Source organism: Cataglyphis hispanica, chromosome 15 (genome assembly GCF_021464435.1).
Source record: "Cataglyphis hispanica isolate Lineage 1 chromosome 15, ULB_Chis1_1.0, whole genome shotgun sequence".
Lineage (NCBI taxonomy): Eukaryota > Metazoa > Arthropoda > Insecta > Hymenoptera > Formicidae > Cataglyphis > Cataglyphis hispanica.
This window is the reverse complement of record NC_065968.1, coordinates 1474933-1487314: the sequence shown is the minus strand read 5'-3', so window position 1 is coordinate 1487314 and position 12382 is coordinate 1474933. Positions and strand designations below refer to the sequence as shown.

The 12382-nt window shown below is 38.7% G+C and overlaps 1 protein-coding gene across 9 annotated transcripts in view; it reads right to left on the bottom strand.

The window, feature by feature from the left end:
- Nucleotides 1-12382, bottom strand: part of LOC126855291 (forkhead box protein P1-like) — a 309110-nt gene that overhangs the window by 253488 nt on the left and 43240 nt on the right. For 4 of the 9 annotated variants that reach the window (XM_050602793.1, XM_050602780.1, XM_050602790.1 and 1 more), the window contains exon 1: nucleotides 5776-6633. The exons of the other annotated variants lie outside the window; for them this stretch is intronic. Coding sequence is in view for 1 of the 4 variants with exons in the window: in XM_050602785.1 (XP_050458742.1) it covers nucleotides 5776-5805 (30 nt within the window). In the remaining 3 variants the exon portion in view is untranslated. Of the gene's footprint in view, nucleotides 1-5775; nucleotides 6634-12382 lie in introns of those variants that run through there. 9 annotated transcript variants of the gene reach the window in all.

Here is a 12382-nt window from a genome sequence, read left to right as displayed (position 1 = left end):
AATCTAATGTAACGATGCGCGCGTTAGTGCGCCGATCGCCCCGAATAAACGACGGTACGACGGGGGTTCTCCGTGTTAACGCGCCCGCGAGAACGCGGCCGACGGTCATATTTGACACGGGACAGTCGCAGATCGGCAAATCATCGAATCATCGGCGGTACGCGACAACGTAGCAAGTCAACAGCCGGCCGTTATGTATATTGACGTATACTTGCCGCGGTTGCGGCCTGTTTCTATTGACAAATACCCGTCGCGGGGGCGATGATGCATTGCCATACTATACGCGCCGCCGAAATGACATGGAATGCGTATTATCGTGACAAAATGAACCGGCTCGTAGAATTTTGGGCCGCCGATTCGCATCGATGATGTCAATTTCGCGACGCCCACAATATATTTTTCTCCCACACGCACTATCCTCGATCACGATTCCGCCGTATTCTGAGAGCAAAAATCATACATCTATTTTTTTCCAATGAAAATTGCAAAATCACTGTAATCTAAAAGTTTAATCAGATATCTGGCTTTATTTCGCTTGAAAATGAGTAATAGAAGATAGCATTTCTATGACTATATCTCAACTATATTTTGCTTCACTTCATACAATCTTCTCCATCAAAAGCTCTAACAAAATAAAATTATAGAGCAATCAAATACGAACATGATAAACCTTGATAAACATTACAATTTTGTCTTTAGAATGATTCTTTGGTCTGCTTTGCCAGTAATGTGTATTATAGTCAGGATAGCACGCTACGATTAAGATCGTTGGAAAAACAGCGGACTTGCTGCGCGATGTTAAAAAGGGAGCAGTAAGGTGTGGTAGGTCGGGAAACAGACGGTCACGACATAGAATGTGTAACGATGAATATCTCATGCTAACATTGTACCTACTAATAGGTATGAATCTTTGATTTTAGCTAAAAATTAAGTTGTAAAAATTATTCTATTTTATAAAAATAAAAAATTATTGCGTTTTTAAAATTAATTCTAATTTTCAAAAATATTTATATGTTATCAAATAAAGCAAAAGTTAAAAGCTTCAAAATGAGATATCCTAGGAAATAAATTTAAAGACTCGATGCGTATTATCACAAATCTCGACAACACTGTCATCAGCACCGTGTTCGATAGAAGAGGGTGCGGGGGGTTGTCAAAAAAAAAAAAAAATTAAAAACAAAGAGACCACGAGGTGGAATATCAATGAGGCCAAAGTGGTGGCGAAGTGGTTGCGGAAACGGTGGAGAAGCAGTCACGATATACGACGTGTAACAATAGAACCAATATCTGTTGTGTAGGAAGGTGGCAGTGGTTCATAACAGTCTGCGAACTCCACGCGCGAAACTAATGTCGCGCCTATGCGTGACGAGCCTTATTCCGGCATGAGGGGCGCAAGCTGCGTGTTTATTGCTTGACCTGGTAATAATAACAGGTTATTATTCATTATTCTGGCACCGAACGCACGAAACGCTGCGTTCTTCATCTCATCGCGCCTGATTCCACGATTCGATTTTTCACCGATTCTCTTTATGTAAAATTGCCTTTCTCAACAAAAGAGTTTTTAAAAAAAATATCAAGTGTCTGTAAAAAAGTTATCAATGAGCTTCTGCAATTGAACAATGAATATCACATGATAATAGTAGACATATATATATATATATATATATATATATATATATATATATATATATATATATATATTGTTAAATGACGCAGTGAATTTTAGACAAATATTATGGTAAATATTGAACTTTAAATAAAGAGAGAAAATTAACTTATTCAAACCGTTTTTCGCAGAATATAATTATCACCGTTTGCCATATCTAAATTAATTAAACTATACATCTTTGCGATGCGTTCGAGAAGCCAAGAATTGCAAGTTTATCCGCGAACAGCTACGCGAATATCTCCATCAGCCTTGCAGCGTCACGTCGTAGAGCATCGTCGCCGTATTTCTGCGAGATCGGCAACGAGACAGGGAAGAGAGGGAAAAAGAGAGGAAGAGAAAGAGACATCGAGATCGGCGTCGCAAGGCCCGGGACATGAATAAGCCAACGGGCAAAGGTGTGGTTCCCAGGCGTCCGCGGTAGGAAATCGCTCACTAGGGAAGAAAGATGGAGAACAGAAGCCAGGAGCGAACCAAGACGTGATTAATATAAAAGTGGGCGGAGCCTGGCCTGGCCGGAAGTGGCCAAAGAGGGATGCTGTGCCGTGCCAAGCAAGCGCGAAAACGGGGGGGTTATGCCGCAGCTGTGTTGGCTCCCGCTGCACTCAGCGTATCCGTGTATATGCACCGATGAATGTGTGTGCAACACACCGAACGCATACTCGGCACGTACGTCTGAACCAACGGAGGAGGTGAGAAAATGGGCGAAACCAAAGTGGCGGGGATGATGCGAAATATATATCACGATTGACGCGCAACACCACCCTTTACCCCGTGTCTGAGACCTGATCGTCCCAGCGCGACCGTGAAGAAGGCGTGACAGCCAGGCCGAAGTCATCAACCGGGAACAACCGCGCTCGCGATATCCTCCAAGACGATGTGATATCGCGCACAAAACACTAACTCGACCACACAAAATCGATCAACCGGCTGCGCGTGTACGGAAGGCACGCAGCCGCAACTTGTTACAAGCGTTCCTCGCGGTTCGTTCCGTCTAACGTTCGGCCCGGCCGCGCCAACTGCTGTCTTTCTTCGCTCCGTCTCCTATGCTCGCCAGGCTGATCTTTGAATTTTGAAGAAATCGACGGTCAACCGAAGATGCCAGACAACCAGATAGCCGCGCCGGGCAACCTTCGTCGGTAGAGGAGTCGGGATGGGTCGGCTGATTGGCGAATATGAGATCGAAGAGATCCGGGGGGGCACATGAAGCTTTTGGAGAAAGCGGGGTATAAGGGTTGACGCGCGGGGGTGGCCAACCCCATCCACTTCTTTAACGCCCCCAAGCAGGGTAGGACCGCCTCCATCTCTAGTGTTCCACCTACTACACCATCCGGAGCTTCTACAGTCTCGTAGACGAGCCACCCACACGTAGCTACCGTAATACCAGACTACCTCTATCAACTGTGTACTTTAAAAAAAAAAATCACCTCTATTCCCTGATAACATGGAGCGTTCGCCGATTGAAGCACAACTGCCATCGCCCTTCACGTCTCACTCTTTTGCACAAATCTCCAATGTCTCGTTCAAAGCAATAAAAGCATTTCGTTGCTAAATTTAAAGAACCATTGCCACTGTCAATTCAAATCCGTTTTGCAAATATTTTATGTTTTTTACAAAAACTACACGAAAGCATCGACAATAGTATCACAATGATATCGATAAAAGGCATTTTAAAACAAATAAGTTATTTGCAAGATTGTGTAAAAAAAAAATATTGTCATTTTTTAATGTTTTTTATATTCCAAAATATTGTTGTATCTTAAGAAAGATTATAATGTAATATTGTTTTCTATGTTATAAAATTGCATTGAAATATTAATCTTCTGAAATATTAATCTTCTAAGTTTATCCTTATATTTATGTTTTCTTTTTAAAAATAATTTCTAAAGCCAAATATATGTGTGTTTGAAGACGATATAGCTCAATAATTTTGACGCTATAAACAGTGATTTCTCCTTTGCTAAAAATGACATATTTCAATAAGATTTCTTGTAATTCTGAGACGTATATTTTAATGCATATCTTGCCCAGAGAAACATTCTAAATATTGTTATTAATTTTATACATCAATTAATATAAATATTTATCAAATTCGTTATTATAACTTGCAAATGGATTTAACAGGGATTATAAACTAAACGATCGCTATTCCGATATAACCAGCGCGCGTTTCAAAGTATCTCGAACATAATTCACAAACGTGAGTAATGATTACCGATCTCTCCATTTGATCACTTTGTTTGAAGTTGCTCGCGTGGTAGCAAAACCCTAGTGAACGTCATGCAGGCGTTGCGTGACAGACGATGAAACACGAAATAGGAATTTTTGTCAGGTTGTCAGAAGCGTTTCGAAACAAGTCGTTGGACTTTCTCAGCCAATAACACGGCGATTCATATGATATTAGATTATTCGAGACTCCAGGCAGCTTGAAAGGCGGCACATCTCTGCCAAGATTATTTTCGGAAAAATGCGCTTTACCGCAAAGATTTCTGTACCGACGCAGGTACATATTTAGTTACCCGAATGTAGTTAATCTTAGGCCGATGTATAGCGAGATTTATTTGACCAACCATTCTGCTTGTCCGGCGCGCCTATTTGTCTTGTCACGATCGTTAAAGTGTCATTTCCACGAATATCGCTCCGGTCGGTGGAGCACAGGATCAATCAGAAAATCTCGAAGCAAAGAGCATTCGTCTGCATTATGCAAATGTCGTATTTAATTCATTTAACAGTACAGAAGGGATGAGCTAAAGCATTTTGTCTTGACAGCTCTTATTGGCGATAACGTGATAACGTTTCTATTTTCATGTCCACAATTTTGGCAACAACACATTGATTACCATCTATTAATTGCGATTAATTGTGAGAGAAGCAAAGAAACCGCGTGTTAATATATAGATAATATTTTTATAAAATGCATTGCAATCAATAACTTTAAAAATATATATGCAATTTAAAAAAATAAGTTTGAAACCAAAACAAAAACTGGATTAAATAAGAAATAACATTGAATAAAATATCATCGAATGCGCGTTTCTTGAGAAAGCGATCGATTGGTTCAAAATTTGTATCGTGCAATAATCTCCATTTGCGTCCTTTCTATTTTTGCCACGACCTAAATTCGATTAAAGTAAATCGCGCGAAATATTCGCTGCTTTCGCGTCCGCACTTTTACATTTCTATTTAATCCCGCGCGCCGCGATGTCCATATTTATAACGTAATTTATAAGATTAATAGTGATGAAATCGTGCCACGCGATGGATATTCTAAACTTAGTGATAGCACTAAATTTCAAAATACACGATAAATCCTAAAATGTATGGAAGAGTATGACTATTCATCGAATTATGTCAGTGATTTTTGTCTATTTAAATTTGCATTATTATGAGAAAAAAATTGTAAACTTTGTCACATACATGCATGCACACACACAATAAAATGTGTAACAAGATAGAAGAGTGGTTCTTTCTCAAAGACCAAATATTATGTTTACAAACATACACTCAGCATATAATATTATTAATGAGAAAAAAAGCGCTGCATAAATTTGAAGTTACAGTTATATCGATTCTTCAATTTGAACAAAAAAAATATTTATTTCAATGGATAAAGTTGTATCTTCTAGAACATAAATTAAGAAAGTAAATCGCAGCATAAGTATTTCGCACGATTAAATTCTTAATATGTCAAATAGAAGCAAAGAGTCGCTGAACCGTATAGGAAAACGCGCGTTAAGTAGAAAATGTTAAAAGGATTACTCCAAATTCCAGCAGCAGAGTGCGAAGGGTAACGCCGGTGGCACGTGGCTGTCACCACTGACTACAGCGCGACGCAAAGAACAGCAAGAACGAAGCTGGTGACAAAAAGATGCAGCAAAACCGAGTAAAGAGTGAAAAGAAAGAGAAAAAGAGAGAAAGAATAAAACAGCATCCAATAAAATAGATGAAACATTAGAAAAAGAAAGACAGAGAGAGAGAGAGAGAGAGAAGTAAAGATAGGTAGAGGATATTTATGTGACGCAGGTGCATTATGTAAACGAGCCTTCGCAGGCAGGCAGGCAGGCAGGCAGTGCATTGAAGAAGTGTTGCAGAGTGTGAAGTAAGGCTACCTGGACGGGTCTCCAGCGTGGTTCCAGCATGTCCCGCTTCCTCCTCGCCAACTCACTGGTGACCGTCGGTTCCTCCGTCCTTCTTTACGTGATAAGATTGACAGAAAAAACAAAAGGGAAGATACGAGGCTCCCTTTAGCTGTGGTAATTTCCTCTGTTCACCGGGATGCAGGTCCTCGCGTACTCGGTTTCTTTACTTCTCTATCTCTCTCTCTCTCTCTCTGTCTTCCCGCCCACCCCCTTTCAATCTTTGTCTCTCTCCCTTTTTCCACCTCTCCCTCCTTTCTCTGTACCACTCTATATTTCTCTCTCTTTCTTCCTCTCGCGCTCTCTTTCTCCTTCTCCTCTCGCCTGCTCTGTTTTCCTCTCACCCTTCTCGACTTCTTTAACCTCTTGCTACCTATCCACCTATCTACCTATATATCTGTCTTTCTCTCGAAGCACCGCGTGCCGCACGCGCCACGTGCACCGTCGCGAAGTTGAAGAACGATGCCGGCCTTCGGGATCGAACGACGCTCTTGATGAAAAGAAGCAACCGATTCTCAAAAACGTCGACGGCGACGCCGCTCTCTCTCTCTCTCTCTCTCTCCCTCCCTCCCTCTGTCCTCTCTCCCTCCCACTTTCTCTTTCTTTCTCTGTCTCTCTTTCTCCGGGGGATGAATGCCGGAGGGGGGTTGCGGCGGGCAGCCGCGTAAGACGCCCTCTCTCTCTCTCTCTTTCTCTCGCAACCTGGGGCAACGTTCCTTCGCCGTCGTGGAGACAGGCAAAACGTGCGCCGTACGTAGCGGTGCGGGGTTGCGTGTGCAGGTTTGAAGAAAAGGGGGTATAACCGCGCGCCGGTGGCTGCCGTCGCGACTGTGCGACGCTCGGCACCGCTTAGCCGCGAAACCCTCCGGCCGCGGTGAGCACGCGGCTACTGAGTCGGCGCATTACGAAGACCATCGTGGCATCTCCCTCCGCTTGACGGCCACCTCTTCTTCGTCGCTCCAGGGTCGGGTTGTCCTCGTCGCGCGCGTTATCGCGGTACTCCCGCGGGTTGATCTTCCATCTCCATTCAGACGGTTCTCTTTTTCTCTTTCCTCATTTCCTTTCTCTTTCGCTCCGCTTAGCGTGGGTGTTTCTCGACTCTCTCCGGAGAGAGGCAGTCCTGTCGGTTGCGCCGCGGCGCACTTTGGCGAGTGTCGCTTGCCCATGCGGACTATGTTTTCCAATTTGTGTATTACATTTGATTTCTTTCTTGATACAACTTTCTTCGATACATTCCTTGATTTTCGTCGATAAAAATTTTATAATATTTATAATATTTTATAATATTTACTAATAGAGTAGTAAATTGGTATTGGCAGATATTTCTATGATCCATGAAATAAATTAAATGAATTTAAAAAAATATTTAATGCGGGATCAAACATTAAGATGCTCATTTTTTCTCCCAAAAAATGCCTTCTTTTTATCTCCACACAAAGTATATACATAAATATTTAATTTATATTTAATTTTCTTCTCTTCTTTCTTTATTTTTATATTTTTTTAATTTTTTACTTTTAAGATTCATATATTATAGTTAATTTTTGAATCTAATTTTCATAAGTAATTTAATTTCAATTATTATTATTTGTAAAACTTGAAATAATCAATTATGCGTTATGTACATACATCCTAGACAGGAAAAAATTGTTTTCGCAAGTTGCGATAATTTTTGAAGGAGTCTATTTTATGCATGTTCTGTTCCATTGAAGAATTTAATTAAAATATATGTTCATAAATATATAAGTTAATTGTAATTATATATTTTATATCTCAAGTCTTTTTATCACATATTACAAATTAGAATACGTTACATCCATAAGGCTAACAAAATCCCATCATCATAAACGAACTTCTGACATCGTACGTGATAGGAGTATAGATGTCCATGTAGTTATTGTTATCGATTCGACCTACTCCTAAGACCAGACTAAAGCCGACCTGTTCTGATGTATTCATCATGCTCAGCATAATTTCCCGTCCTCCTGCTTGAGGCGCCCCTGAATAGTTTCGATGCGTCTATCCTTTATTTGTAATGTAACCAAATAGTAATCAAGATTTTTCTAAAATTCGTGCATACATGCTTAATCAAAATTTCATAATCACCAAAATATTAAAGCTGTTGCAATTTAGTTAACATAATTTCATAAAATATAATTTACTTTTTTTACAATTATAAAATTTAAATTAAATATTATTTACGATGTACGATTAATCACAAAAGATATTTAAAAAAATATAATATTAAATATTTATGATTATAATTATATATAATGAGAGATTTATTATATTTAAAAAGATAGCAAATACAATATGCACATAACTTTGTTATAGTTATAAGTTGTAATTAACGTTATGAATTAATATAATATAAAATAAACAAAAATATCGCGATACTAAATTTACAAAAATTTTTTTTGATATTATTTTTATTGATATCTATATTTATATTTTATTATTCAACTATCATAACAATTACATTGTTCATGTATTTGAACGTGTATTAAAGTTTGACTCGAAATTTGCCTTGACTTGAAATTGCGACATTTCATCATGTCTTTTCTATAGCGGCAAGATAGAAACTGTCACGGATATAAATCGGCGCGATAACTGAAGATGGGCTAGTGACAATGTCGGGAAAGCAGGTCGCGGATAGGTAGATAGGTAGTAGCTACGGACAGTGTGTGCGACAGACTTTATAGCGGGCTAGTTTGTTGTTGTTTGTTGTTGTTGTTCGCGTTGTTTCTCGTGGCGGTACCGAACCGCGACACAATGCCGAGAGCGTGACGCTGGGGTATTGATAACAGCCTCTCCGATGAAGAGGGAGAGATGCCGGGAATACCGGTATGATTGAAGATACATACTACTCCATTTTCTCGCTACCAACAACTTACACTTATGTTAGAGAATTGCATTGAAAATAACGATGTTTCTGCAGATTGCATGCGTCAATACTCGCATGCAAAACATTTTACAACATATCGTTGAATTTCATATAATGTTTTTTTTTTTTTATCACTGCAAGAAAGTGATTCGTATTCAACTGCCATTTTAAGGCTGCAAAAAATACATTTCTTGAAAAATAATTTTAATAAATTTATTTTTCATTCTATTGATAAGCAAAAAGGAAAGTAATTTCTCTTTTGCATATATTTTATAAACAATTTTATTTGTGCATATATTCCCATAAACAATTATAATGTATCATCAAATTTATATCATCGTGTATTATTGAGATATATTGCGTGCAAAAATTTAAAACGTGTCTTACTAATTAAATTTGTTATTTTACTTATCGCGCGAAAGTGCGAATATCGATCGGAAACATTAAAAACCGTTTGGGTACTTGGCTTCCCCTTCAAGTAAGAGAAAAATTTTAATTCGGGTTACTAATAAAAATTGATACTTTCAAATAATCTACATATATAATTGACGTATATAATTGACATATATAATTGACGTATCGATATAAATTAAAATAGTTAAAATCTTTATCAGCATACGTTATCGGATCATTCTAATTTCAAGCCTGCTCCCAAGCTCAGAAAAAAATCCAAAACTGGTAGAGCGCGAAAAAGAATTGAATGTGAAAAAAATGATATCTGTCTCTTTTTAATAAACAGTGAATCGAGCCGGACTTTGTGCGCTGGAACATCGTCGGTGTCGATATTCGACGAGATATCGTACAAACACCGTCATCCCGATGAAAAGATTGTCAATAACCTCTAACACCTGTTGCGCAGTTTAGCGACGGATTTTATTCTCACGCGTGGGTTATATTCATTTATTGGTTCGCGGATTTGACAGGTCGCGTCGCGTCGCATTGCGGGACGCGCGTCGATACGCAAATGACACGAAAAATCCTCTAACGCGAAACGCAGCTGCCACGCGTGCCGTAATAAAATCACGTTCCGTCAGAATTTTTTAATAAAATACATCGCAAAATGTAGCGAATATCCTGTAAAGAACTGTAAACTAATTTTGCTCTCTCTGTTCTGAACAGTACCGTACAGGCGCGCTCGTTTTTTCTATGAACAAATGACAATTTTATTCGACGAACGCCGAATTTTTGATAAATTTATGTATGTATGTGCGTCTGATTAGAAAGAGTGATTAATTACAAAAATATCTACTAATTATACTTAGACCGAAAATTGCAGAAAATCGATTTGATTTAAATTGTTATTTATTTTTTATATTATTTTCGTTTTTAATTAATTAACATTTATTCAGAATTGTAGAATTCAAAATTATGCTCACGCTGCGTCTCCGGAGCAGGAACGAAAAGATTTGGAATTCCGTAACAGAGAACTCGTGTCGTTCCAGCCGCAGCATGGGAGATGCATTTCGTAGTGTTGTTGATTTTTGCATAATTTATCAAGGTTGTTTGGTTAAGCGAGCCGTTAGGGTGAATCGCAGGGGTTACTGAGCTCGGGAGCTGCGCTATGGGGCGACAATTTCAGACACCCTTCGCCAAGATGATTAGCATCCACGTCAGGGACGGAGAGACTTATCGCGTTCTAAAATATTTTTAAACACCATGTGCAATTTATCATATAATCAATACAATAAGAAAAGTTGCCCATTACTGCAGAACAATTAATCGCGTAATAAAATTTGTGATGCGTATTTAAAATATAGAATTAACAAATATTATAATTTAATTAAGATTATTCTATTATGCGCGTATATTTGAACATAATTTATTACGAATTTATATCGTAAATATATCTAAGTGGCGATGTAAGCAACTGCTTATAAGCGTAGCATCTCTACGTTCAATATCAAAGTCAATAACCTATGTCTGACTACATGTGTCTGAAACTACTTGCGCTTAAATTTATACATGCATATTTCCTTCTTTGTCTCCTTTTCTCTCACTCTCTCTTTTTCTCTTTCTTTCCATATTTTGGATTAATAACCTCTTTAAAAATAATATATATTATTGTATATTTTATTATTTAATATTAACACACATATTAATAAATAAAAGTTTATACATATATGTGTAAATTATTTTCTTATTAATATTTTATTATTAAACGTTTAAATTATCAAAAACAAATTCTAGTAATAAAGTCATATTTATTTTTTAAACTCTTTATTTTTAAATTCTTTATTTTGTAGATTATAGTTTGATTTTTCGCGATAGCATAAAATTTGATAATTATTACTAAGGTGCAAATCTGCCGGTGAAAATCACCGGTTTCAAATTCTCTTGAAGAGGGTGCATTTTTATATTTTCGAGCAATTTGCCAACAAGGGTCGGCCCTGCTCGACACGTAAGCAGGCATATCGCGAGTATACGACGGCGACGTTGTTGCGGATAGGAGCGGGTGGACGGCATACAGAACGAAGGGGTTATGCGACGCCGAGCAGCCAAGGGGAAGGGAGAGGGTCCTGCAAGGGTTGGGGTGCCGTTGTGGGACAGTCGACGGTGGGGTGAGAGGAAGAGGAGAGGAGGGGGGGATTGCAGCCTATTCTATACTATACTACTCTACAATAGTTGTTTACCAGAGTCATACTGATCGATACTCAGTGTTTGCTATCAGAGGGAACCATGCATGCCGGGCGCTACTTGCCCAACACCAAAAGTAAACACCCACCCCCCGGTCGCTATCACCCCAACAACACACCCGCCGCTCCTCCGTCGAGCATCTACCAGTGAATTCTCACTCGTCTCCCTCTCATCCCGCATCCCTCTCGCTTCTGTGTCTCTCTTATCCGCTCCTGGAGACCCTCTTTCCGGTCGTATCTGACCGCCACCTCGTAGGTGCATAGACATTCATCGACGTCATTGCACCTACGAGCGTCTATACCGTTATGACGCACGTCGTTGGCATGTCGCGCACGTGAACTTTTACCACGGAGTGGCGTGGAATATTTTCTTATTTTTAAGGCATTAAAATCAGATTAAATAAAAAAATATCTTTAGTACAAAACTAATTATATAGACAATTAATCGTAATTAATTATTCAGAAAAAGATATTATATTATGTGTAAAAGATATTATATTTATATGCAAATAAAAATAAAGTAAAAAAAAATGTAACAAATAATTACCTAAATCTGAGTAAAGATATATCTGTATATTTAAGAAGTATCATATTAAAAATTAGTAATTATAAATGATTATTATCTTAACATTCCATAAAATCAGTAAATACGAGCGTCTATATAAGCCGAGCATGTATCGTATATAGCCCATTTCCTTCACGGCCACCGTCTCGCGCGAGGTGCAAACTACTCCCTTAGGAGAACGGGGAGGTTGTCTCCGAGCGATCATAGCCAGGTCCAGGCCGTTTCACCTCGTACATTTGCATAATAGGGCAGCTCATGTCCGGGAGCACGACGTTGGGGGAAATAAAAACGTTAAAGGGTGTAGCGCGGAAAAAATTGTACGTGTCGTGAGATTTTTTCAGGGAATACGGCATTTGCTGCTAGTGACCATCGTTACATTGAACGTAGCACTGTGTATAAAGTATCATCAAGAAATATGCAAATCTAGAGATGGTAATGGTCGCATCTACCGTATATAAAAAATATAGAATATCTACAGATGATTCAAATACATATACA